Here is a 24,533-nt window from a genome sequence, read left to right as displayed (position 1 = left end):
TGCATATCTACAGATTCTACAATTCTTCCCACTTCTGTTTCTAAAATAAATAGAATCATAATGAACCTGGTTTTATAGCCTGCCCTTGTCATTTGGACACTTGTAGAAAAAATAGCTTTGTATTTTGATTGCTGAAATCAAGAGTTGGATGTTTAACCAACCGAGCCACCCAGGTGCCCTGATACAATTTTTTAAATAGTTGCACAAAGGGACATCTGGGTAGCTCAGCTGGTTAGGTGACTTCTGATTTCGGCTCAGGTCATGATCTCGCAGTTCTTGAGATCATGCCCCATGTTGGGCTCTACTCTGACAATGCGAAGTCTGCTTGGGATTCTCTTTCCCTTTGTCTGCCCTTCTCCTGCTCACCCTCTCTCTCTGTCTCAAATAAAAAATAAATAAACTTAATAAAATGAAATAAAATAGTTGCATAGTTTTTCCAATAGATGGCTGGACCATTAATATATTCCCAATTTTTTACTACTATACTATGATGAATATACTTAAACACCTTTCCTCACATCTTTGATTAATCTTGGTAGCATTGCTCAAATAGTTATCTTAGAGGTTAAAATGAAAACAGATCAGCCTATGTTGATTCTGCATTCTAACTCAACAAGCATCTGAGAAATTTGTAACATGTGCTGCAAAATAAAAACTGTGAACTAAAAAACACTGTCACACGTTCATGCAATATTTAATTCTTAAAACTTAATCTCTGGTATAATTAAATGGCATCTAATTTTCCCTTTTGAGTATAACTGACACACAATGTTACGTTAATTTCAGGCGTACAACTTAGTGATCTGACAAGTTTATACATTATGCTGTGCAGCTACCGTCCGTCCTGTTACAGTGTCACTCACTGTATTCCTCATGCTGTGCCATTTACTCCCGTGACTTACTCATATTCCGTAACTGGGAGCCCATACTTCCCACTCCCCTTAGTCCATTTTGCCTCCACCTACCTCCCCTCTGTATTTAAAGATCTGATTCTGCTTTTTGTTCTGTTCCGTTCTGTTTTTGATTTTTGTTTTTAGATTCCACTTATGAACGGAATCATATGGTAGCTGTCTTTCTCAGTTCGACTAAACAGCGTCTAATTTTTGAGATGATGCCTGAGTTAGTACGTATGAAATACTCACAGACTGCTTAACAACATCTCCCCATTCAGGAGCCACTCCATATTCTGAATTTTCTTTCAGGAATCGACATAAATCTTTTAAAGGGGGAGCAAATGCACCTCCAACCTGTAAATGAAAAACAGACGGTTAGATAAAGATACTACTAAATATGAAGACACTTCTTGCTTTTATTCTGTGCTGTACAGTTTATTTCTTGAACCACCTTTGACAATCTTTATTAAAAAGGACTACCACAGGCCAGAAGCACTATTTTTTTTTAAATTTTTTTTAACGTTTATTTATTTTTGAGACAGAGAGAGACAGAGCATGAATGGGGGAGGGTCAGAGAGAGGGAGACACAGAATCTGAAACAGGCCCCAGGCTCTGAGCTGTCAGCACAGAGCCCGACGCGGGGCTCGAACTCACGGGCCGCGAGATCATGACCTGAGCCGAAGTCGGACCCTTAACCGACTGAGCCACCCAGGCGTCCCCAGAAGCACTATTAATATAACATATAGACATGTGGCAATGTAACTTTTAAATGCTTTAAGTGACTAGAATAGTAAAACAAACAACCACCATTTACTCTGCACTTACTATGCTGGATAGGTGATATCGCTTGGTTAAGAGCATATATACCCTTTGGAGTCAGACTTACCAGCTATGTGAACTGGGGCAAATCAATAAATCCCTCTGAGCCTCAGCTTTCTGATCTGTAAAATGGGGATAACAATACTTCCCTTATAGGGTTTTATGAGGATAAAAATGAGACAACTCAAGAGCTTTAGCATCTCGCACATAACAAATATTTTATTCTTTTTATTATATGCCAAGTACGCTAAGGATTTTAAGTATATGACTTACTTTAGTCCTCACTATATCCTTTGAGACAGTATTATTTCTGTTTTTCAAATGAAGAAATTAAGCCTCAGAGAAGTTATATAAATCGCCCAAAGCTAGCTAGTTAGTGTTAGGGTCAACTTTCAACCTCGGGTCTCAAAAACTCACGCTCTTATCTGTCACGTAAACTGAAACCTTAACTATAAAAAATATACATATTTTTTGAATGTGAAAAGCAATACAACCAACCAAGTAATCACAATATGAGAAAATTTAAAACCTATATATAATAGTTAGTATGAAATTAAAATGATTTGGACCTATCAACTTCATGTTCCTTTGGAGCCTAAAGATACTTCGTAAGTCCTTTTTCCATACGTCTCTGGACGAATATATATTATCTCCTGACAGGACACAGACAGGATTTTAATGTGGCCAGGTATAATACCTGTACGTAACCTTTTCTAGTATTTCCTACAGTCTTTACTTAGTCTCTGCAGTTTCTGTCCTACTCTCCTTCTCTTTATTCCCTTCATTAAGCTCCAATTTAAATGGAGGCCCTCTGGGTGGTTTATGGGGATTTAGAAGGTAGATTCTTTTCAAGCCTTAAGCCTGTACTCTAGAGACTCTGAACAAGAACTAACTATAAATTAAGGGAAATGAATAGGTCCCTTATCAGGTTACCACAAATTAAAATAAGATTAGGAGTGTTTAATACCTAACAAGTAAAAATACAAAACTGTTCCATTTCCTTAAAACTGGCTAAGACAAATTTATCCATAGCTAGTAATGCTAATTTTTGTTTTAAGATGAGTGCAAAGATTTGTAACACAATCTACATAAGCACAAAATTAAGTAAAATGCTACTAGAATGTCATCTTGTTCTTTCCCTAATACACCTATGACATCATTTTAAAGTACTAACAAAAGCTGAATAAGCGATCTCTACAAAATTGGGGAAAGATCTGTATTAATTTTAATGAGTTGGCACACATAACAATATCAAAACAGTTGTTAAATTAATTTATGAGTGAAGGAACTCAATGAAAAATCTGCCGTTCTTATTCTGAGGTCATCTTTTTCTTTATTTTGTTGCATGTTCAGCCGTATTAAAACAAAACAAAAACAAAAACAAAAACAGAATAAAAATACCGGAGCTATAAGATTACAAAAAGGGCGTCCAAGTGTTGTATCATTTATGCTGTGAGTTGAAAGAGACACCTACCAATCCAAACATAAACAAAAACAATTTGGGGAAACAAATGTTGAGCCACCTTTGGTTTTAGAATTAGAATTTGGAAAAACCTGACTCTTGCCATTCATCAGTCAATAAGACAAACACAGCAGTGCCCTTATTCTATAAGGGACCTTTGTTTAAGACATTCTATTTTCATCTACCAGAAAATTATGCAATATGTTGATTTTATTTATTTTTCCAGTTTTTAAAATTATTTATTTTTTAAATTTACATCCAAATCAGTTAGCATAACAGTACAATAACGATTTCAGGAGTAGATTCCAGGGATTCACCTCCTGCGTATAACACCCAGTGCTCATCCCAGCAATACGTTGATTTTAATCACTTTATGACCATCTGACAGGGAATGAGTGATAAATATATAAATCCATGATGGCTGTGACGAGAACATCAGAGTTTCTCAACCCGTGCACCATGGACATTGTGGGCTGGTGCTGTGAGGGATTATCGTCTGCACCGGAGAACGTTTAGCAGCATCCTTCCCCTGCCTACCACCACCCCACCTCCCAAGTTGTGGCTACCAAAGATGTCTCCAGGCATGGCCAAATGTCTCTGGAAGACAAAATTGCTCCCAGTGAGAGCCACTGCTTTGGATGTGGTGCTCCTGTGCAGTGCCACACTGCGTAGGCACAGACATGTGAAGTGACTTGCTTATTTCGTTCCACAGCTTAGCCAAAGATGCGGGATTTGAAATTAGACCGTATAAAACCACAGCCCGTGTCTCTTCTCACAAATCTGCTAGTTAAATATGGAACGCTTCAAGACCTTGTGCGTCATCTTTGTGCATGGGCCATGCTGATCTCTGCATCGTTCCAGTTTCATTCTACGTGCTGCCGAAGCGAACACAATACATCTGTCCAGGTCTGTTAGGAAACTGTGCATAATGAAACAGGGTTCTGGAGAAATCCTAAGCACTGAACCAATACAAAGGATTAACCACAAATATATAAATACCTTTCTGGCATTTCTTCTGTTAATCAGCTGAACACGTTCTTCTCCAGTAAGACTATTAACATCGAGTTTATTAGGGTTTCTGCACCGATGCCTCTTTTGTTTGGGCCTCCCCTCATGGAGCTGCATTCTCTAAAATATATAAGCAAAGAAATAGCTCTAAAACAGTGCAAACAGTACAAAAGAGCTGAACCAAGTTACTTAATCCTGTAATACTGTATAATACATATTAGATATCTGTATCTAACATTGAAGATTTTACCCTTTATACTTTAAAAGACTTAAACTTTAAATATTTTTATATTTAATACAGCTGACCCCTGAACAACATGGGGTTAGGCGTGCTCCCCCCTGCCATAGTCACAAATCCTCATATCTTGATTCCCCCCCAAACTTAACTGCTAATAGCCTACTGTTGACCAGAAGCCTTACTGAAAACACACATAGTCGATTAACACATCTTTTGTATGTTATATGTGTTATATCCTGTATTCTTACCACAAAATAAGCTCAAGAAAATGTTATTAAGAAAATCAGAATGAAGAGAAAATACATTCTCCATACTGTGCTGTAAAAAGCCCATGTATAAGGGGACATGCACAATTCAAACCTTGCTGTTTGAGGGTCGCCGTGTAATAAAATACTAAGTAAGGCTTTAGAGTTACCAATAATGCTGGAGCAGCCTCCTGCAAATTGTACACTTTTCTCCTGACATATCGGGTTTTTTTCTGTGCTGATACAATCTGTATTTGTGCTAGCTGTGGCTCTCCTCTTTCGTCATCTCACTGATAGTTTTTATCTCTTCACTAATAGTCTTTATGAGTGAGTTTTTATCTCATCTCACTAATAGTCTTTATCTCTTTGGAGAGGTTACCTTCGTCAAGGCCACGCAGCTAGCAAGTGGCAGGATCTGGCAATAAAAGTCTTTGCATCAGGCCATGCTGCTTACGTGTACAGCTCAGCAAAGCAGGGCTTGATGTTTATAGCTGTTTCGGACCAACGAGAACATTGCAAGAGATGAATGCTCACACTCTTCTGCAAGGCATACCTGTCCCATCACAGCCTGGGCCTAAATTCACCTTTTCTGTCTAGTTACTACTGCCCCACTCGGTCCCCCACACACCCTGTGACATCAGGCTAGCCATTGTTTTATGAATGTGTCTTACAATCCTATCCTCTTTCAACTCTTCATAATTGTTTTATAATGCCTAGAATAGCCTCCTCTTGGGTTAACCTGGTCAAACCTACTTATTCTTTATCATCCATCAGTCATGTATGTCAGCTCTCTTTTCTTTCCACATTTCCTTAGACACTTGGCCTAGGCAGAGTCATTCATATTCCTTTTATCTGTTTCTATGGTACTCTATACATACCCGTTATTATATATCTGTATCTATCATGTTATAGTTACTCAGCTCTAGACATATCCCAATAGAGTATGAGAGCCAAAAAATCATTAACGTGAAGTATCCTTCAGAAATCAAACTAACGGTTATCTTGTATTCTTCATCACAATGCTGCTTTTAAAAATATTTTAAAATCTTAATAATAGTATGTAATGTTATCTAAAACATTACGATAAAAAGTTTATTTACAGTGAAAATGATGAATGGCTGTAAGTTTAAAAAATTAATAAAGATTCCTTTGCAGCGATGAGAGACAGAAAGGAGAATCCTTTACAGACTATACAGACTACAGTATACATGCCACGATGGCAAGAACTTTATATTGCTCATGGTTTTATACTCCATCCCTTAAAAGAGGGGCTAGCACACAGTAGTTACTCAATAAAAATCTGTTGCCTAGATAAATGTTATTTTCTAACATGTTAAGTTATAGGGTTAAACTAATGATTCTCATTATTGTTAGAATTGCAGTATTCATTCTAAGATTATCCATCATATTTAGGGAAAATTCCTCCCCTCATAATTATAAGAGCTTTATTTGGCTTAAAACATTTTTTTTTTTAATTTGTTTTTTAGAGAGAGAGAGAGCACACGTGTGAGTAGGGAGAGGGGCAGAGGGAGAGAAAGAGAACCTCAAGCAGGCTCCACACTCAGTGAGGAGCCTGATGTGGGGCTTGATCCTACCACCCTAGGATCATGACCTGAGCTGAAATCAAGAGTCAGATGCTCAACTGACTGAGCCACCCAGGCATCCCTATTTGGCTTTTAAAAAATCAAACATAATTAAAGCTTATTCGAGAATTAGTGGCATCCTTTGAGAAAACCAGGGATGTGAAAGGCATGTGAAACTCAAGACTGAGGCACTTGGTTATTTCCTGGTGTCAATAATGGCAATGTAAAGTTCTAGACTAAGTACATATTACAGACACAAAGACCACTGTAGGGACTGGAGCTTTTGTAGTTCGTTTTCATGAAAAAAATAACAAGTAATTTTTTCTGTTAATAAAATAACAACTTTACCTTTATATAGAATTTTTTAATCTTCAAAAGACTTTCAGTTTTTAATCACTGGCTCAGTGAATATTCATAGAAAGCTAGATACTATTCTATGTATCAGGAATTATGTACTAAATAAGTCCTGGGGATACAAAGTCCTGGGGTAACTAGGACACGGTCCTTAAGAAGCTCACAGAGTACTAAGACAGCTTCACTGGGCTGTCCATTTAATCTTCATAATGAAGGCAGATACAATAGGTCTGCTAGCTTCATTGTATAGAGGATGCGGCACAAATTTTGGTAATCAGTATCTAATAGTAAAATACTGCAAAATGAGGGGCACCTGGGTGGCTCAGTTAGTTAAGTGTCTGACTTCGGCTCAGGTCATAATCTCACAGTTTGTGAGTTCGAGCCCCGCTTCTGTCTCTGTGCTGACAGCTCAGAGCCCGGAGCCTGCTTCAGATTCTGTGTCTCCCTCTCTCTCTGCCCCTCCCCTGCTCATGCTCTGTTTCTCTCTGTCTCAAAAATAAATAAAACATTAAAAATTAAAAAAAAATACTGCAAAATGAAATAACAGATTTCTATGAGTAAGAAAGCCATATGCCTATAAGATAGCGCGCACAAAGTATTTCAGGGGATGTAAAAATGCAAATGAAATATAACAATTCTTGGGGCGCCTGGGTGGCGCAGTCGGTTAAGCATCCGACTTCAGCCAGGTCACGATCACGTGGTCCGTGAGTTCGAGCCCCGCGTCAGGCTCTGGGCTGATGGCTCGGAGCCTGGAGCCTGTTTCCGATTCTGTGTCTCCCTCTCTCTCTGCCCCTCCCCCGTTCATGCTCTGTCTCTCTCTGTCCCAAAAATAAGATTTGGGAAAAAAAAAAAAAAAAAAAAAAAAAAAAAAAGAAATATAACAATTCTCACTTTGATTAATGTAAACTCAATGTGCATCTGGAGAGACACAACAGCTATACTGTTATAGCCTGAAGAAGAGCTTAAAAGTAGTAGTTTGGACACTGGATTTAAGACTGTGTAGCTTGTAATATTTACTTAAAATTTTAGTATTTTAAGTTCTTTATCTAAAAAAGTTATAATAACGCCATTCTGATAAAGGTGTCATGAGTGTTAAATGAGATAACATACGTTAAGTGCTAATTATGATGCCAGGTACACAGCTAAATCTCAATACATGTTTAATATGATCACAGTATTTTTTTTTTTAAGTTTATTTATTTATTTTGAGAGAAAGCATGTGTGTGAGTGGAGGAGGGGCAGAAAGAGAGGGAGAGAGAGAGAATCTCAAGTAGGTTCCACGCTGTCAGCACAGAGCCTGACATGGGGCTCAATCTCAAGAATGGTAAGATCATGACCTGAGCCAAAAATCAAGTCTTGCTTAACCAAGACTGAGCAACTCAGGCACCCTTAATATGATCACTAGTATTTTACTTTATTTTTATTACTACTTTTTAATGTTTATTTATTTTTGAGAGAGAGAGAGGGGGAGAGAGAGAGAGAGACAGAGACAAAGTGTGAGAGGGGTAGGGGCAGAGAGAGAGGGAGACACAGAATCAGAAGCAGGCTCCAGGCTCTAAGCAGTCAGCACAGAGCCCCACGCGGGGCTCAAACTCACAAACTGTGAGATTGTGACCTGAGCTGAAGTCAGACACTTAACTGACTAAGCCACCCAGGTGCCCCTGGTCATTAGTATTTTAAAATAAACTCCTTGAGGAAAAGGATTGGAAATGTTATCCCTTTATAACCTTCACTGGGTCTTACATGGTACTCTGTATATTGTTACATGGTAACATGGTCTTACATGGTACTCTGTATATATTACTATTAAGCACAGAATGGAAAAATGGAAAAAGGCACTCATGGGGAAAATGGTATTTTTTTCTCTTAGCTTTCCTAAATCTTGGGCAGAACATGTATTTACATAAGTGGGTAAAAATTTATGCTTCATCAGCACAGATTTGGTAAGTCACAGAAATAAAATTAATACCAAGATTTGTAAGGCATCACCTACAGGAATAAAAGCTCCTAAATCTTCCACATAACCTGGGTGCTCCTTAAGCCATTTTTCCAAATCCTTTCTCTTTGGCGCATCATCGCCTGCAAGTCTTGTCCCATCTTTCAGGTTAATAACTGGAACCGGACTTTCTGTATCCGGAATTCCTTGAGGCTGAGTGTAGGACAGTGCTGGATTTATCCCTGTAGAAATCTGGGAGCTGGTTAGGCCTACAGTTACCTGTAGAAAAACACCAAATGAAAATTTTATTGCTATGCTTTATCATTCAATTCTTTGCAAAGTCCAATGAAGCAAATGTTTTTGAAGAGGAAAAAAGTAAGTTTTTCAAATTTAAAATTTTCATGAATCTTAGGCAGTGTTGGATGCCTCTGAAATAGAATCCAAAGTACAATCTAATTTCCTAATTAATATTTTTATGCTATAAAACATTCACAGAACAGCAATATGTATATTTACTAGGACTGAATTTTGGACTCAAGGATCAGTAGTTTTTACTTACATGATTAGGTGGTTTATTTCTGTTAAAAAAGAGGATGTCAACACCTTCTACATTCTTCCTCCTTCCCCGCCTTTTTTTGACTATAGGCTGGTTGTCTAATCTAACTCCATTGGCACCAAGGGTTGACTGAATGGAAGTACCTAATCAAATAAAAAAATGCAAAACAGTGGTCAGAATCTAGATGTTCAGTTAAAAGCAATAATTTTTCTAAATATATGGAAGTGTTAGTTCTTATTTTACACCACCCCTATTCCTCATTTGAGAATTTGGAAAACTATAATCAACTTTTAAACCTCTTTCAGCCTTTTATAATTCCCCAAACCTTCGAAAGGTTAGTATTTGTTGTGCTCTCTTTTTCACGACCAGCTCCTTCCTCAATTTCCCACAGTCCGTTCCTGTGCCAGCTTTTGGCAGGGGTTTTAAGTTTTAAACCTTGTACGTAGGTACAAGGTTCTACAATGGTTCGAAGAGGAGTTAAATGGTGTTCCTGTCCTCAAAAGTACATAATCTAGAGCTCTCCTTAAAATACTGTTAAGGATGAGATGTTTGTTTAAAATAATTCACAGCTTATAGTGAGAAATGCATTTTTAATCAATTCAAGGAAAATTTTTAGAGCAAGTCCAGGGTATCCCTGAATAAGGAGTTGCCCACTGGCTGGCTGTGCAACCTTATGGAAGCCACTTACCTTCATCACATCTCAGTTTCAAAAAGGTACCTTAAATCATACGGTAAGGAATTGCTAGTTACAATGATTAAAAAGTAGGTTTGCATATAAAAAAGCACACTAGGGATGTGACATAACTTTATAAAGAAAAGCTTTCATTATCCACCTAGTGAATTTCATTATAACCAGATTCACAAAACATTATAAATGATTTGGAAATACTTTCACTATAGCACATTTTACTTTATTTTTTTAAAGGCTTATTTTTGAGAGAGAGAAAGAGCGAGAGCGAGCGAGAGAGAGAGAGAGCGAGAGAGCAACAGGGGAGGGGCATAGAGAGGGAGGGACAGAGGATCTGAAGCAGGCTCCACACAGATAGCAGGGAGCCAGATGTGGGGCTTGAACCCATGAACCTTGAGATCATGACTTGAGCTGAAGTTGGATGCTCAACCAATTGAGCCAGCCAGGTGCCCCTAGCACATTTCAGCTATAACAATAAACTTTCCCAAACAAAGTACCATTTTTAAAGTACTATTCTTTAAAAAAAAATTTTTTTTTAATGTTTATTTATTTTTGACAGGGACAGAGCATGAGCGGGGGAGGGGCAGAGAGAGAGGGAGACAGGCTCCGAAGCAGGCTCCAGGCTCTGAGCTGTCAGCACAGAGCCCGACGCGGGGCTCAAACTCACAGACCGTGAGATCATGACCTGAGCTGAAGTCGGACACTCAACCAGCTAAGCCACCCAGGCGCCCCAAAAGTACTATTCTTTTTTATAAGAACTTCTCATAACTTCCTATTCTTTTCTTTTTTCTTTTCTTTCGTTTATTTATTTGAGAGAGAGAGAAACTGTGAGCAGGGGGTGGAGCAGGAAGAGAGAGAGAGAGAGAGAGAGAGAGAGAGAGAGAGAGAGAATCCCAATCAGGCTCCGTGCCATCAGTGTAGAGCCTGATGCAAGGCTCGAACCCACAAGCCATGAGATCATGACCTGAGCCAAAATCAACAGTCAGACGCTCAACTGACTGAGCCACTCAGGTGCCCCATGACTTCCTATTCTAATATGAATGAAATACCTTGTATCAGCCCCTTTCCAGCATGACCCCCAACCCTCAATCCCTGCCCCAGCTCAGTTTTTATGTTGTGTATAACCTAGATTCACCTTTTCTAAGCAGGCTCTGATTTCATACAAATATCTCTCCAGTAGGGATTTACATAGTAGCTATGTCAATCTTATCACAAAACCATACTATCAAGTCTCTGGTTCATGCTATTCTCTGCTTCTCTTCCACCTCTCCCGGGAAGGTCACTTTCCAGAAAGACCATTATCTAATCTGCCTCTTATACATCTTTTTCAATTGTACCTCTTCCAGAGGACTCTGCCTAAGTTTCTAGACAGCAGTGGCTCCCCTCTTCTCTTGGGAGAAGATGGTATTTAGTAACTATAATGTGCTGTGTGGCAAAACATATTATCTTGTTTTTGTTAATGTCTTGTCTGATATTTATTTATTTATTTTTTTTTTTTTAATTTATTTTTTTTTTTTTTAACGTTTATTTATTTTTGAGACAGAGAGAGACAGAGCATGAACGGGGGAGGGTCTGAGAGAGAGGGAGACACAGAATCGGAAACAGGCTCCAGGCTCCGAGCCATCAGCCCAGAGCCTGACGCGGGGCTCGAACTCACGGACCGCGAGATCGTGACCTGGCTGAAGTCGGACGCTCAACCGACTGCGCCACCCAGGCGCCCCTGTCTTGTCTGATATTTAAATTTTCTTAATGTTTGTTTAGATTTGAGAGAGAGAGAGAGAGAGAGAGAGAGAGAGAGAGAGAGAGAATAAGAGTGCAAGAGGGGGAGGGGCAGAGAGAGAGGAAGACACAGAATCTGAAGCAGGACAGCATAGAATCTGAGCTGTCGGTACAGAGCCTCACTCGGGGCTTGAACCCATGAACCGGGAGATCATGACCTGAGCCAAGTCAGATGTTTAACTGACTGAGCCACACGGGTGTTCCAAAGTCTTGTCTAATATTTTAACATGTAGGTCTTAGTCTACCAAGCAACTGAAAGGCAGACAGTGTCTATGTTTCTTTTTACTTTCTCTTTACTATATTTCCGGTGTAATATAAAAAAGTACTTAATTATCTCTGGAAAAACAACTGCATATACACCAAAGTGTGCATTTATAAACATACCCTATTTGACAATTCATAAACATATTTTCTTTGGCCAATTATATACTACTGTGATGCCCTTCCTTCCTTTTTTTCTTTCTTAAAAAAACTGAGCCACCTTGAGTTATTTCTGAGGGTGATTTTTATAAACGTTACTGATTTAAGCTAGAATCCAAAATGGAAAATTTAACTTAATCTCCTTTATAAAGCTTGTATTGCCTTTGTCATAGATGCAATTATAACACTATTAAAAATAGCTTCTTTCTGCTAAATGTCTACGAGGTGCCACACACTGAACGCGGTTTAAACAGTGTTTTCTTAAATCATCAAAAACGAAACAATAAAATCATAGAGGTATCATTATTTTTTCATTAAAAAAATTTTTTTAGAGAGAGAGCACTCATGTGGGAGAGAGTGGGAGAGGGGCAAAGGGAGAGAGAGCTCTTTAGCAGGCTCCACACTCAGCACGAGGCCCAGTGTGGGGCTTGATTCCACAACTACAAGATCATGACCTAAGCAGAAATCAGGAGTTGGATGCTCAACCAACTGAGCCACCCAGGCACCCCAACACAGAAGTAATATGAGGCCTATTTTATAAATGAGCTCAGAAGCATTAAGTTACTGGCCTAATGTCACAGCTGGCAAATGACAGAATTAAACCCTAGGCTGTTTGGCTCTATCAACACCCTCTGTTCATTATTCTAGGTAGTTTCTGGAATGGGCTCTTTAGTTTTGTCTTATTGTAATTTATGCTATTTTACTATCCCCTTCATTAAATTACATTACAACCTGTATCTTTATTGGAAACTTTCAGATAAAATTCAGAGGGACCCATATAAACATAAAAAGGGCCTAGGCTTTGGAATATTAAGAATTATGATAATAGTATTTATTCAGCATCTAATTCTAAAACCTGTGAGGTACCAATTTTAACATTGGTTTAGCATCTAATTAGGTGCCCGGCTCTGTATTAGCCACTCTACACATATTATTTATCTCACCTAACAACTCTCTCCTACCCCAACCCTTCATTTCATAAACAAGAAAAGGGAAAAAATTGTTAAGAGATGTTCTAAGAGTCGAATAGGAAGGCAAATCTAGATTTCACATTTGCAATTAGTAAGATGGATGAGATATAATGCTTAGATAATAACTCTTCCTAGTTTTAATGTCTGAGGCTTTTTAATATTTTACATAGCTGCAGATTAGTGTCACAATTACTACTTATACTATTAAAAATAGTAATATTTGCCAAAGTAACCTTTAAATAACCTTAAAGGTGAACACTGTACAATTCAGCTTCAATAGCAATAAAATGGTCAGATGATATTAGTGTCAATCCCATTTTATGGTAGAGTTATCAGAGTACAAGAAATTGTATTTCTAAACCCCACTTAGGTTAGTCAAAAGAGCCCACAGCTTATCTTCCCCATTTGTTCCCATTTTTCCCCTAAAAACACAGAGCTCCTTTAATACAATACTGTTAATGAAAAGCACAGTTTGGGGATTTATACTTCAGTAGTAGAAGCATGGCTGATTCATATTTGAACTGCAATCTGTACATGTCTGAAAGTCCAGGAACTAGAGAATTACAATGAATGGTTAATGAATCTGTAAGTAACACTGACGGTACTAATTTGTAATTTAACTATGATTTATAATTAAAAAGTCATGACAGCAGCAATTGGGAATAGCAACCAATTTAACTCTTATAACAAAGCATTATTTTCCCAAATTGTAGGAGTCCCACACACTGTGCTCATGCACAGCAGGAGATCTGAAATGTTTTCAAATACTGCATGGCAACCAGATCTAGTAGAATACTGAAACAGGGTCCTCAGCCTTATGTAAATGGTAGGTGTAATGGAAATTCAAGTCACTAATCTGCTTTAATTGAAAAGCTGCATTTTGTAAAGACTCAGCTGATCATGAGTAAAATTCTCAATTTCTGACACTGCACTTTAAAAGGGACACAGACAAATTAAAGCACAGTAGACCAAGATCAAGAAAACAAAACAAAACAAAACTTCTTATGGACCTCAGCACCTACAGAGCACACAACATGTGGCACTGATTTGGTATCTAACAAACACTATTGATTCAAATTGTTAAAAGGTTAGAAGAGATACAATCCCAAAGAGGAGGAGATATGATCATTGCTTTCAAAATGTTAAGATGATCATGCAAACATAGGAATAGGTTAATTCTCTGATGCCTTTACTTTTTTAATAATTAAAAAAATTTTTTTTAAGTTTATTTATTTATTTTGAGAGAGAAAGAGAGCACAAGTGGGGAGGAGAACACAAAGAGGGAGAGAGAGAATCCCAAGTAGGCTACATGCTGTCAGCACAGAGTCTGATGCAGGGCTTGAACCCACAAACTGTGAGATCATGACCTGAACTGAGATTAAGAGTCAGACATTTAAATATTAAGAAAAAATATTTATTTATAAGAGAGAGAGAGAGCACACAAGCATGCACACCAGTGGGGGAGGAGCAGAGAGACAGACAGAGGGAGAGACAGAATGTTAAGTAGATTCCACGTCTAGTACAGAGCCTGATGCAGGGCTCCTTCTCATGAACTGCGACATCATGACCTGAACTGAAACCAAGAGGCAGACGCTCAACTGTCTGAGCCTCCCAGGCACCCCTTGTGACGCCTTTAAAGTCAGAATCTCAATCACTGAGAAAAAACAATTGCAAGCAAAATTTTCTTCTAAGTAAGAAGGAATTTTGTGGTAATTAGAGCTGCCCAGTAATATAAAGGGCTGTTTAAGGTAGTAACAATCTTTTTCCTGTAAATATTCCATGAGAATGAAAGATTGTCTTTCAGGGACTAGTCATGACAATTCCTGTATCCTATAGACGACTGGACTACACTGTCTCTAAAGTCTTTCTAAAACTTCTCATTTTAACCTTCTCTACAAATCACCATTCATTTGTGGTTCAAGTGTTTGCTTTCAAATTCATCATTGCTTTTATATTGAAGTGCTGTTTGAGCTTTTACCTGCATAAAGGGACTCGACAGAATATTTCCACCCAAATAAAACTGCACCCTGCTTTAAAATGTCATATTAAACACCTCAACAGGTATTTATTAAGAACTAAAATTATACTGATTACAGACTTAAAAGAGACCCCGACATTAGAGGATAGATGACTTTTTATTAGAAGAATAAATAAAAGAGGATTTGGAAACGACAGCAGGAATATTTCCTAATGAGGCAATTATTGTGACCGTATTCACCTGATACTGGCACGGATTTGGGAAAGGTGGCGAGGCTGGTCTCCGACGCACTCTGCAGTTCCCGAAGCCGAGCAAGGTACTGTTGCTGCCCCAGGGCACTGTCTTCGCTGTCGAACGGTCTTTTCTGAGCAAGCCCTTGCTTCTGAAACGTCAACTTCAAACCACCTTCCTGTTAACAAACACCATTATCAAGAAAGAAACAATTAAAAAAAAAGAACCCATTTCAGGTTATTAAGAGAAATTTTTTACTTAGAAAAAGTGAAGTAAAAACCCTGAAACGTTAATCATCTTCCTATTCAGAAATGAACTGAAGAAAAAGAACGTCAACCAATTTCTATAATGAATATTATGTTTTCTGTCTTAAATGAAAGAAAACCAGGTACTACATACACTTTTCTGAGCAAAACAAAGTTTTACATGTGACTGGTACATTGGAACACTATCAGCTTGAGACATACTTCTCTATGTACATTATTCATAGGACATTTCAGAGGACGTAACCCACATATTAGACACCGAATAATCAATTTAGCTTCAAAAATCATACTGAAAAATGAAATGTTACTGAGAACAGAGCATGCTAAATGTTTAAAAGAGAAAGTGCACTGACATACCATTTAAATATTATACAAAAGAACCAAAACAATTAGCATTTGTCAGACTGTTTAAGAAAGCATTCTTGATTGGCAGGACTATTTTCAGAAGTATAGGTAGAGAAACATTTAATGATGATCCTTCTAGTAGGATATTCAAGTCTAATAACCTGGATATCAAAAAGAAAACAATCCAAATACCAGAAAACAAGTATGGGAAGGAAGTAAGAGTGAGAGCAGGCAGCCACTTGCAGAAAAAGCATGCTGCACACGCAATCGCAATCGGGTCCTAGGGCAATAAAAATAAACATACGTCTTTGATTTTCACTGTAAACTCCTTTTCTCGTACATGCTTCTTCACCTTTGACATCTGTGTTGACTGATCGTGTTCTTCTTTAACACCGGCGCCTGGGGGTGTGGGTACACTGGGTTCGCTATATTCTGTAGCTGCGCCAGGGCTGTCCAGCAGTTTTGTGGTATAGAAAGAGGCCACTGTGTTGGCATCATAACTTCTTCTAGCTGAAGGCCACTTCCCTTTCAGAACTGTTTGACAAATACTGTCCAGCCGGTTGATCATCACACGATCCTGGAAAAGCATGCAAACATCTAAGTGTGGTTTTCATAGTCAGGCCAGCCCTTCGGAGATAAAATGGCTCAGGGCCTTGATGGATTTAACCCTGGTACAACCTATGTGCATTTGGTGTGTATACATGCTCTCACATACATACGTAATTCCGTAAGAGTTCAAGTACAAATTTCCATTGGAGTCCAAAAATATATGACAGATAGTCTTCTGTAATTTCATTTTTTATTTATAAAGTAGGTTTCACGCCCAACACGGTGCTTGAACCCACACCCCAAGATCAAGACCTGAGCAGAGATCAAAAGCTGAATGCTTAACCAACTGAGCCACCCAGGTATCTCAGCCTTGTTATTTTCATAATTATACAAGTAATACAAGTTCGTTGGAAAAATTCAATCAACTCAGAAGCAGATAAGAGTAGAGTTCTTCACCTCCCCATTTCACAACCTCCCTCCTAAAGGTAAGTACTCTTGTACTAGTCTAGCCACATTGACAGAATTGCATTAATCCGATCTGAACTTCTACCACTGAAAGTATATACACGTAAGTGAACTTTCAAAAAAATGGTTGTTTTAATTAATTTATTTTTGAGAGAGAAAGAGGGAGAGGGGGAGGGGGGGAGGGAGGGAGGGAGGAAGGGAGAGAATCCCAAGCAGGCTCCACACCGTCAGCGCAGAGCCCAGTGAGGGACTCCACCTCATGAAGTGTGAGATCATGACCTGAGCCAAAAACAAGAGTCAGGCGCTTAACTGAGCCACCGAGGTGCCCCAAGTGAACTTTTTTTTTAAGTCATAAATGGCTATGGTAAATTTCTTCAAGGAGACTCAGCTCGAAGCACCCATTCATAAACAAGCCCTTGAATATTGTATGTGAATGTCAGCATCCATTATCTCTTATTCTAAACATTCTAAGGTTATGTTGAGAAATAAACATATTCAAGTACACCTATTTACTTGGTAACAGTAGTTGATACTTCTGATGCTAACACCAAAATGCCATCCTATGTTTTTTGTTTTGTTTTTTTAATTTTTTTTAACGTTTATTTATTTTTGAGACAGAGAGAGACAGAGCATGAACGGGGGAGGGTCACAGAGAGAGGGAGACACAGGATCTGAAACAGGCTCCAGGCTCCGAGCTGTCAGCACAGAGCCTGACGTGGGGCTCGAACCCACGGACAGTGAGATCATGACCTGAGCCGAAGTCGGACGCTTAACCGACCGAGCCACCCAGGCGTCCCCATCCTATGTTTTATAGTGACCTATTTCTCCGCACAGTTAAGTTATCTACCATGAAAGCAACATAGAGAAATACTCAAAAAATGATCTGTTCTGGTAAGACCTTACTCATTTACCTTTGGCCAATATGAGGCTGCTAGCATGTATCCTCCTTGTAAGATATAAGCGGACTCTGGTGTCCCATTGTTCATCTGGAAGCTATCTTGGGTCTCATCCTGGGTAGTGCTCAGTGACGCAACACTTTCTTCATCGTAGGCTTTCACGTGAGGGGTACCTTCTGCTGAGAACAATTATAACCGTTTTAAAAAGACTGCATAAAACAATTTTATATATACTTTTCAAATCTTATATAATTATTCAAAGGAAAAAGTTAGAAGTAAAAACAAATGGCCAAAAAGGAAAAAAAATCCACCTAGAATACAATACGGTGCCCATTGTTTAAAAAAATTATCACAAAAGCAAAATAAGTGGCATTAAAGAGGTTGAGGGGGAAGGGTTAACAAAACATCCCTTTCTGCATGAAAATCTGACCCTCAGTTAACCCTGTAGGTCTGTCTCCCTGGACACATATAAACTCCAGAATGATAAAGTGCATTTGGACTGAGGGGACCATAAAAACCTGAGGAGTACACTGACATCCTCTCAGGAGGGGACCTGTACGCCGGGGCATGTCCTTGTGGCAACCCTGAAACTTGTGCTCACAGAGCCGTCACAAGAGACGCTGGCTTCTGCAGGATCTGAGGCTCCTTAGGCCAGACTGGCTCGTGCACCTGCTCGCCATCAGCTCATTGCCTTGCACCTGAACTGCGGGCTGCAGCAAGGACAGAGCCACCTGACACTCCTCTACAGGCAAACTGTAGTTCCTGTGTCGTTCTGAGGAGACAGCTACCAAGGAGGGCCTATGATAGTCTTGTTGGTCTGACGGCTAATCTGGCCGTTACAGAATATGATCTTGATGTGTTCACTGATCAGCATGTTCAGAAAAAAAGGAACACTAAACTGAAGGTGATCACAAAGAAACCCATTATTGTACAAAATGTCTAATTTCTGTTTGATTGACCCGTTTTGCAATGCCTTGAGTACTGAATAGGGAGTGTGCACCAGTAACACGAGTTTCCTTTTCGATAGTGCTTCTCTAAGAAAATCTGTACATATGAGACTTAGGCTAACAATCTTAAGCATGCTTAAGTTATGTGAACCGAATTCGTTTTCATTTTCACTTGAAATGTCTTAAAACAGCAAAAGCACTTTATGCATATACCTCGCTTTGGGACTTCTTCTTCTTCACTGTCACTTTCTTCTGATGAAGATGAGGAGGAGGATGATGAGGAAGAGGATGAGGATGAGGATGAAGACGATGCTGAAGAACAGGAGGAGGATGAAGAGGAACTAGAGCCTGATCGAGAGTCGGAACAAGAGGAGGAGGAAGACGAGGAAGAAGATGATCTGGAAGAACAGGATGATCTCTCAGAATCAGAGTCAGACTCAGAACTAGATTCGGATCCTCTTTTGTGGACTCGCTGTTTCTTAGAAGCTGGGTTTGGAGTTAGGGGTTCTGTTCTGGCTGCAACCATGCGTCTGTCTGTTTCACCTTTTCCACCAGATTTCTGGTCTCCAGTGGCCTGCGGTAAAACACCATTCTTTGGACTTACAGGCTCAGACTTTATTAGTGTCCTGGTTTCCTCAGAAGACATAGATTCTTCTTCAGAAGACTGAGGCTCCTCTTTAAGATTTTCACTTTTAACTTTCATATCCTCTAGAATAATACCTTTAGCATCTAGGAGCCTAGGTAGAGAGGTAAGAGGAGAAGCAGAAAGTGCTACTTGATATTGCTGTAAAAGTGGGGTAGAAGTCCTTGAAGGAGCCATCTTACTTTGACTGTAGTTCCTTTGAGCTGCCATAAAGGAGAGTTCAGGATCACGAAGAATGTGATAGTCTGTTCGGCTCACCCCATGTTTCGCAGCTCCAATGAGCAAGTCCCTATCATGAGGGCCACATTCCCACCAGACTGGCAGGTCTGGATTTGGATGGCAAAGCTTCAAGCGTTCAAACAATTGTGGATGTCGGAGGGCCTGTTCCCGTACTTTCCTTAGAAGTTCAATGCGATACAAAGTCCTTGAAGCACGTTCTTCTGTGATTGGCTGGATAAAAATATTTGGATCCACCAATTCTATGTTAAGACAAGAACAAAAACATTAATCTTGGAAACACTTTATTACAGAGTTAAACAAATAATGCAACTTCTAAAATGCAACTCTACTCGATATCACTGTGTAGTTTCCAGAATTTTTAAAATATTTTTAAATGAGGAAAGATATAAGTTTTTAAAAGTACCAAAATCCATACATACAGTGTATAACACTGGATCTTCTGAAAGTGGGGAAAACGTAATGTTTTTGGGAAATATGTTAATATAACTATGAATTTACTTTTAAAAAATTCCCTATGAGCTATGTCCTTACTAATCTGTGTCTTTTATTATTTTTTTAATGTTTATTTATTTTTGAGAGACAGACAGAGCACAAGTTGGGGAGGGGCAGAGAGAGAGAGGAAGACACAGAATCTGAAACAGGCTCCAGGCTCTGGAGCACAGAGCCCGATGCCGGGCTTGAACTGGGGAACAGCAAGGTCATGACCTAGGCCAAATTTGGATGCTTAACCGACTGAGCCACCCAGGTACCCCACTAATCTGTGTCTTAATCAAAGAGACAAACACTTACTTGAGCTCATTTATAAATACAAATTAAAACTGTTAAATCATAGCCGATAAACAAACAGAAGTCCACATATTTCTAGCTGCACCAAGGAAATTCAGGGCATTGTGGTGAACTCACAGGAACACTTAAGGCTTTCTTAAAATTTCAGGGAAGTGCAGGAACACTGTCAAAGGCTATGTGAAGTAGTGGCTTGAGCTGGCTCAGTTTCAACATTAGATCTTGCTATATTCCTTTTGATGCGGTTCTATCTTTGTGGGCAGAGATACTGGCAGTTCAGAAATCGACAGGGGCTTGTTGAAATAATGTGGGCCCACTTAAAGGAGCTGGTAGTGGCCAAATCTAGAACAATTTGAGTATCAAAATAATGAGAGTATTGGGTTCTAACCTATAGAGTAAAATAAATATCTATGAGTCCATTCTGATATGAATAAGTAAATAATTGATCAACAGATGAAACGGAAACAACAGTTCTTGCTTGTAGCAGAATTCCACGTTAAAAGCTGTTACACATAAGGATCTACTCATGGATACTAATGTCAATGGGTGGAAGTTTGAGGAGAAACAGGATTTGTGTGGTCTCAAAGTATCTCCTCAAGGTATCTGTTAACTGCAGGGGAAAGGATATCAATTTTACACTGGAGAAACATGGCATAAACTACTGTAACCAAGCAATCAAGGGCAACACCATCAGTGTTAGCTATCTTGACATCATGAACCCATTGATATGTTCTGAGAGGGACACATCATTTCTCTGGTACTCTTGACAAAAATGCATAACCTCAATGCAATCGGGTCATGAAAGACAAGAGAGAAACTGAGGGTCTGTTACAGACTGTAGCAAGCTGAGGGGAAAGACCAACTAAATACAATGTGGGATCCTGGAACAAAAAAGGACATCAGTGGACAAACCAGTAAGATCTGACTAGGCATTCAATTTAGTTAACAGCATTGTACTGTTAAGTTTCCTAGTCTGATAATTATACTGTAATTAGTCATGTAAGATTTTAACTTTAGGGGAGGCAAAGTGAGAAATGCATGGAAACTTCTGTGGTTTTTTGCAACTTTTTTCAAAGTCTGAAAGTAGTTTAGAACAAAAAGTTAAAAAAAAAAAAAAAAGACCATGCAGACATCAGTGTAGAACAGGAAACAAGAGTGGGCATATCCATTCTACCTCTAGGATGTGACAGTTGTATAGTCCCTGACAGGTGTATACATCTCATTAGTAAGTAACTGAGGTTATTTAAGAAAGAAAAGTAGTACTTTTTTTCTTTCAGCTTCTATTATGTTTTCAAACAATTACTAGATTGTTGGAAACAAATACTTAGGTTGTTTGGATCTAATTATTCATTAAACAGAACTTCTGGCCTCAGGTGCTGTGAAAAATTACTGAGACAGTAAGGGATCTATGAGCTGAGGAAGTTTGGAAAACTGATCTAAGTAAAACCTCACTCACATTTCTAACAAGAAAACTACCTTTTCGATCATTATTGATTGTCAGTAATTAACACTTTCTTTTTAAAAACTGGAGTCAAAGTGGTTAATTTATTCATCACATTTTATATCGTTCGGGAATTAAGAAAATTAAAAAAAAAAAAGAAATGAGGGCCTCTCAGTAACCATAAATAATGGAAGACACAATACTTTGCTTTATCTCTTTAAACCCATGGATAGTCTCTCAAAAGACCTTTAAGTAGACTACTCTGGATTATCTGGTATTTGGGTAATCAAGTGATGGGCTACTCTATCCAGTAGACTGACAACAGATCTGTTAGGACATAAAATTAAAACAAACCAACCAACCCACATGAAATTTACGTCCTTTTATTAGCAATTTATATTTTGACTATGAAATAGGATTAGGAAGCCACTGGGTTTAGCAGTCAGAAATCATATTCAACAAAGAATGGAGACAGCTGCTTATAATAGCATGATTGAGAGGAATTGCTGACAGGATGAGTGATTTCTCTGGGCTTCAAAGACGATGAAAGTCACTCTCCTGGGTGAATCTGCCTTGCCAGTGCCTTGGCTGAGCATTAGCACCTCTGATTGGTTGTTGTTCTCCTTTTTTTGAAGGCTCTGGGTGATTTTTTTTCCCCTATTAAAACTCTTTGAAATGTCTTTAGAGAGGAGGCCTCATTCCTTGCAAAATTATTCACTGAATAAACCCTGTAAAACAGTTCCTATGAGATGGACTAAAACTACAGGTTAGTTCTGTTTATCTGAAGCTACTATTTATCTTCTACCTTCCCCCGATCATCAATCTAATATTGAATAAGCACTGGCTATTCCTCAAAACTCAAGGTGCAACTTTATTCTCTTTTGATCTAACTTTAATAGCAGAATTAACAAATAGGGGGAATCTCTGAACATAGTTAATTTACAATTTTGAAAAATAACTGATGTGTTGAATTAGACAGTATTGACATAAAAAAAGTTGGAAATTTCAGAATTTTAGGGATTTTTGCCTCTTTGACCAAAACCAGGAAAAAAAGAAGTTTTATACCTACCTTCTTTGGAAGGAAGACGACAAACCCTCCGACACATGGACATGAATGCATACAAATACTTCTCCAAACTATCATCAGTTTTCTTATGCAGCCTAGCCATAGCTCTAAATTTTGTCCAGTCAAATTGGCCTCTGTCAGGATCAAATACCACTCCAAATGTGGACACAACTCTATAAAAGTCAGCTTCTTCTCTTCTTGTCCATCTATTTTGAGTCAGATTAAAGAAAAAGCCACACTGGTCATTAAAATAAATATTAATGCTGAATATAATGACTATAATAAAATTTAAAACATTTCAAATACCTAACACTTTAAAGGATTAAATGCAAGGGTACTACTGCCTTGCAAATATATGCTAGTTGACTCATCTGTCCAACCATGCTTCTCTTCCTTCAGAAAATAATAGTTTTTTACACATCTACTACGTAAGAAAATATGCAGAGGATACAAGATTACATAAGACATGATGACCCTACCTTTAAGGAAACAGTGAAACATTTCAAACATATCCCTAGTATAAGGTGGTATGTTGTAGCTGTATGCATTCTAGGAAGCAAGGATTTTAGGAGAGTGCAGAAGATGAGAGGTCAAGTTCAGACCTGAGTGATCAAGAAAGCATCACAGAAGTAAGTGGCTTTTAAGATGGAACAAGGCTAAGATCAGGTAGGGAATTCTAGGAAGCGGACACAGTATAAGCAAAGTAGGAAGTAATCTACACTTGGGGGAGGTGATGAGCATTCCAGTTTGACAAGGATATGGCTCATGTTGGAGGCAGAAATGGGGTCTGATTATGAAACACTCCATATGCCTGGCTAAAAATAGTCTCTATTCAGTTGAAAGCTCCTAAAGATATTTTAAGAGGGTAATATTACCTTCACATACCACAAATCTCCAAACACAGTCTAACTTATAGACACTTTTCCCTAGTTAACTTATAGAATTGTGAGAACGAGAAAGAGTGTATGAGACCTTTGAAAAACATCAACAGGCCATTTTTATCATAGTGCTTCATTAAGAAGATTCATGTAATAATGCTGCAAAAATAGCCTGGGAAACCAATTAAATCTTATAAAGCTTACACCTGGGTGATGGAAGTAGGAATAGAATAGAAAGGATGAGTTAAAACACCACACAGAACACACAAAAATATGACACAGTGTCTACCCTCAAAGAACTTACAACTTAGGAAGACAAGACAGGGAAAGGAAAAACGTCCTTATAACATCTTGTATTAGTGTGATGATGAGTAATTTATTTGGATAAGTGCTATATGAGTACAGGAAACAGAATACTGTGAGCTGGCCTGTTTGAGAAAAAATTAATATAAGAGATAGGACAGGGGTTGGGCTCTGAAGGATGGGCTAGGTATGAACTAAAGACGAGGAAGAAAGGTATCCCAGGTGATAGGAACAACATAAGCTAGGGTACTGAGTCAAGAATACGTAGGATATTATGGCAGAGGAAATAGTACTGGACAGAATTAGAAATGCATGCTGACATCTAAATTGAAGAGACTCTTGGACTGAGGCTTAAGAACTTAAACTTTATACCTACAGTAAATAAGGAGCCATTGAATATCAAGAGAAAACTAGTATTTTAGGAAGACTGATCGAGATCTGACAGACCAAGGGAAAATGTATGTGGTTAAAGATGGCCATAAATTCTTTGCCGCTCTTCCCGTGGACAGGTATAATCTCTTTCCCTTTTCTTTTAAACTTCATTGGCCGT

The 24,533-nt window shown here is 38.6% G+C and overlaps 1 protein-coding gene and 1 non-coding gene across 13 annotated transcripts in view; both read right to left on the bottom strand.

Moving 5' to 3' along the window:
• Window positions 1–24,533, bottom strand: part of CHD9 (chromodomain helicase DNA binding protein 9) — a 237,295-nt gene that overhangs the window by 5,074 nt on the left and 207,688 nt on the right. For 8 of the 12 annotated variants that reach the window (XM_058707433.1, XM_058707432.1, XM_058707434.1 and 5 more), the window contains 9 exons: window positions 22,806–23,008; window positions 18,843–19,751; window positions 17,698–17,861; window positions 16,077–16,349; window positions 15,171–15,339; window positions 9,098–9,237; window positions 8,596–8,817; window positions 4,174–4,302; window positions 1,143–1,247 (listed from right to left, as the gene is read on the bottom strand). In XM_058707433.1, the coding sequence (XP_058563416.1) occupies window positions 1,143–1,247; window positions 4,174–4,302; window positions 8,596–8,817; window positions 9,098–9,237; window positions 15,171–15,339; window positions 16,077–16,349; window positions 17,698–17,861; window positions 18,843–19,751; window positions 22,806–23,008 (2,314 nt within the window). The remainder of the gene's footprint in view (window positions 1–1,142; window positions 1,248–4,173; window positions 4,303–8,595; window positions 8,818–9,097; window positions 9,238–15,170; window positions 15,340–16,076; window positions 16,350–17,697; window positions 17,862–18,842; window positions 19,752–22,805; window positions 23,009–24,533) is intronic. The other 4 variants (XM_058707437.1, XM_058707441.1, XM_058707436.1 and 1 more) reach the window with 3 other exon arrangements.
• LOC131500557 (U6 spliceosomal RNA) lies at window positions 3,962–4,065 on the bottom strand. Its single transcript, XR_009256361.1, has one exon. It is a non-coding gene; the product is annotated as a U6 spliceosomal RNA (small nuclear RNA).

Source organism: Neofelis nebulosa, chromosome 17, assembly GCF_028018385.1.
Source record: "Neofelis nebulosa isolate mNeoNeb1 chromosome 17, mNeoNeb1.pri, whole genome shotgun sequence".
In the NCBI taxonomy this organism is placed as follows: Eukaryota; Metazoa; Chordata; class Mammalia; order Carnivora; family Felidae; genus Neofelis; species Neofelis nebulosa.
Note: the sequence above shows the minus strand (reverse complement) of the source record. Positions and strands in the feature narration are given on the sequence as shown.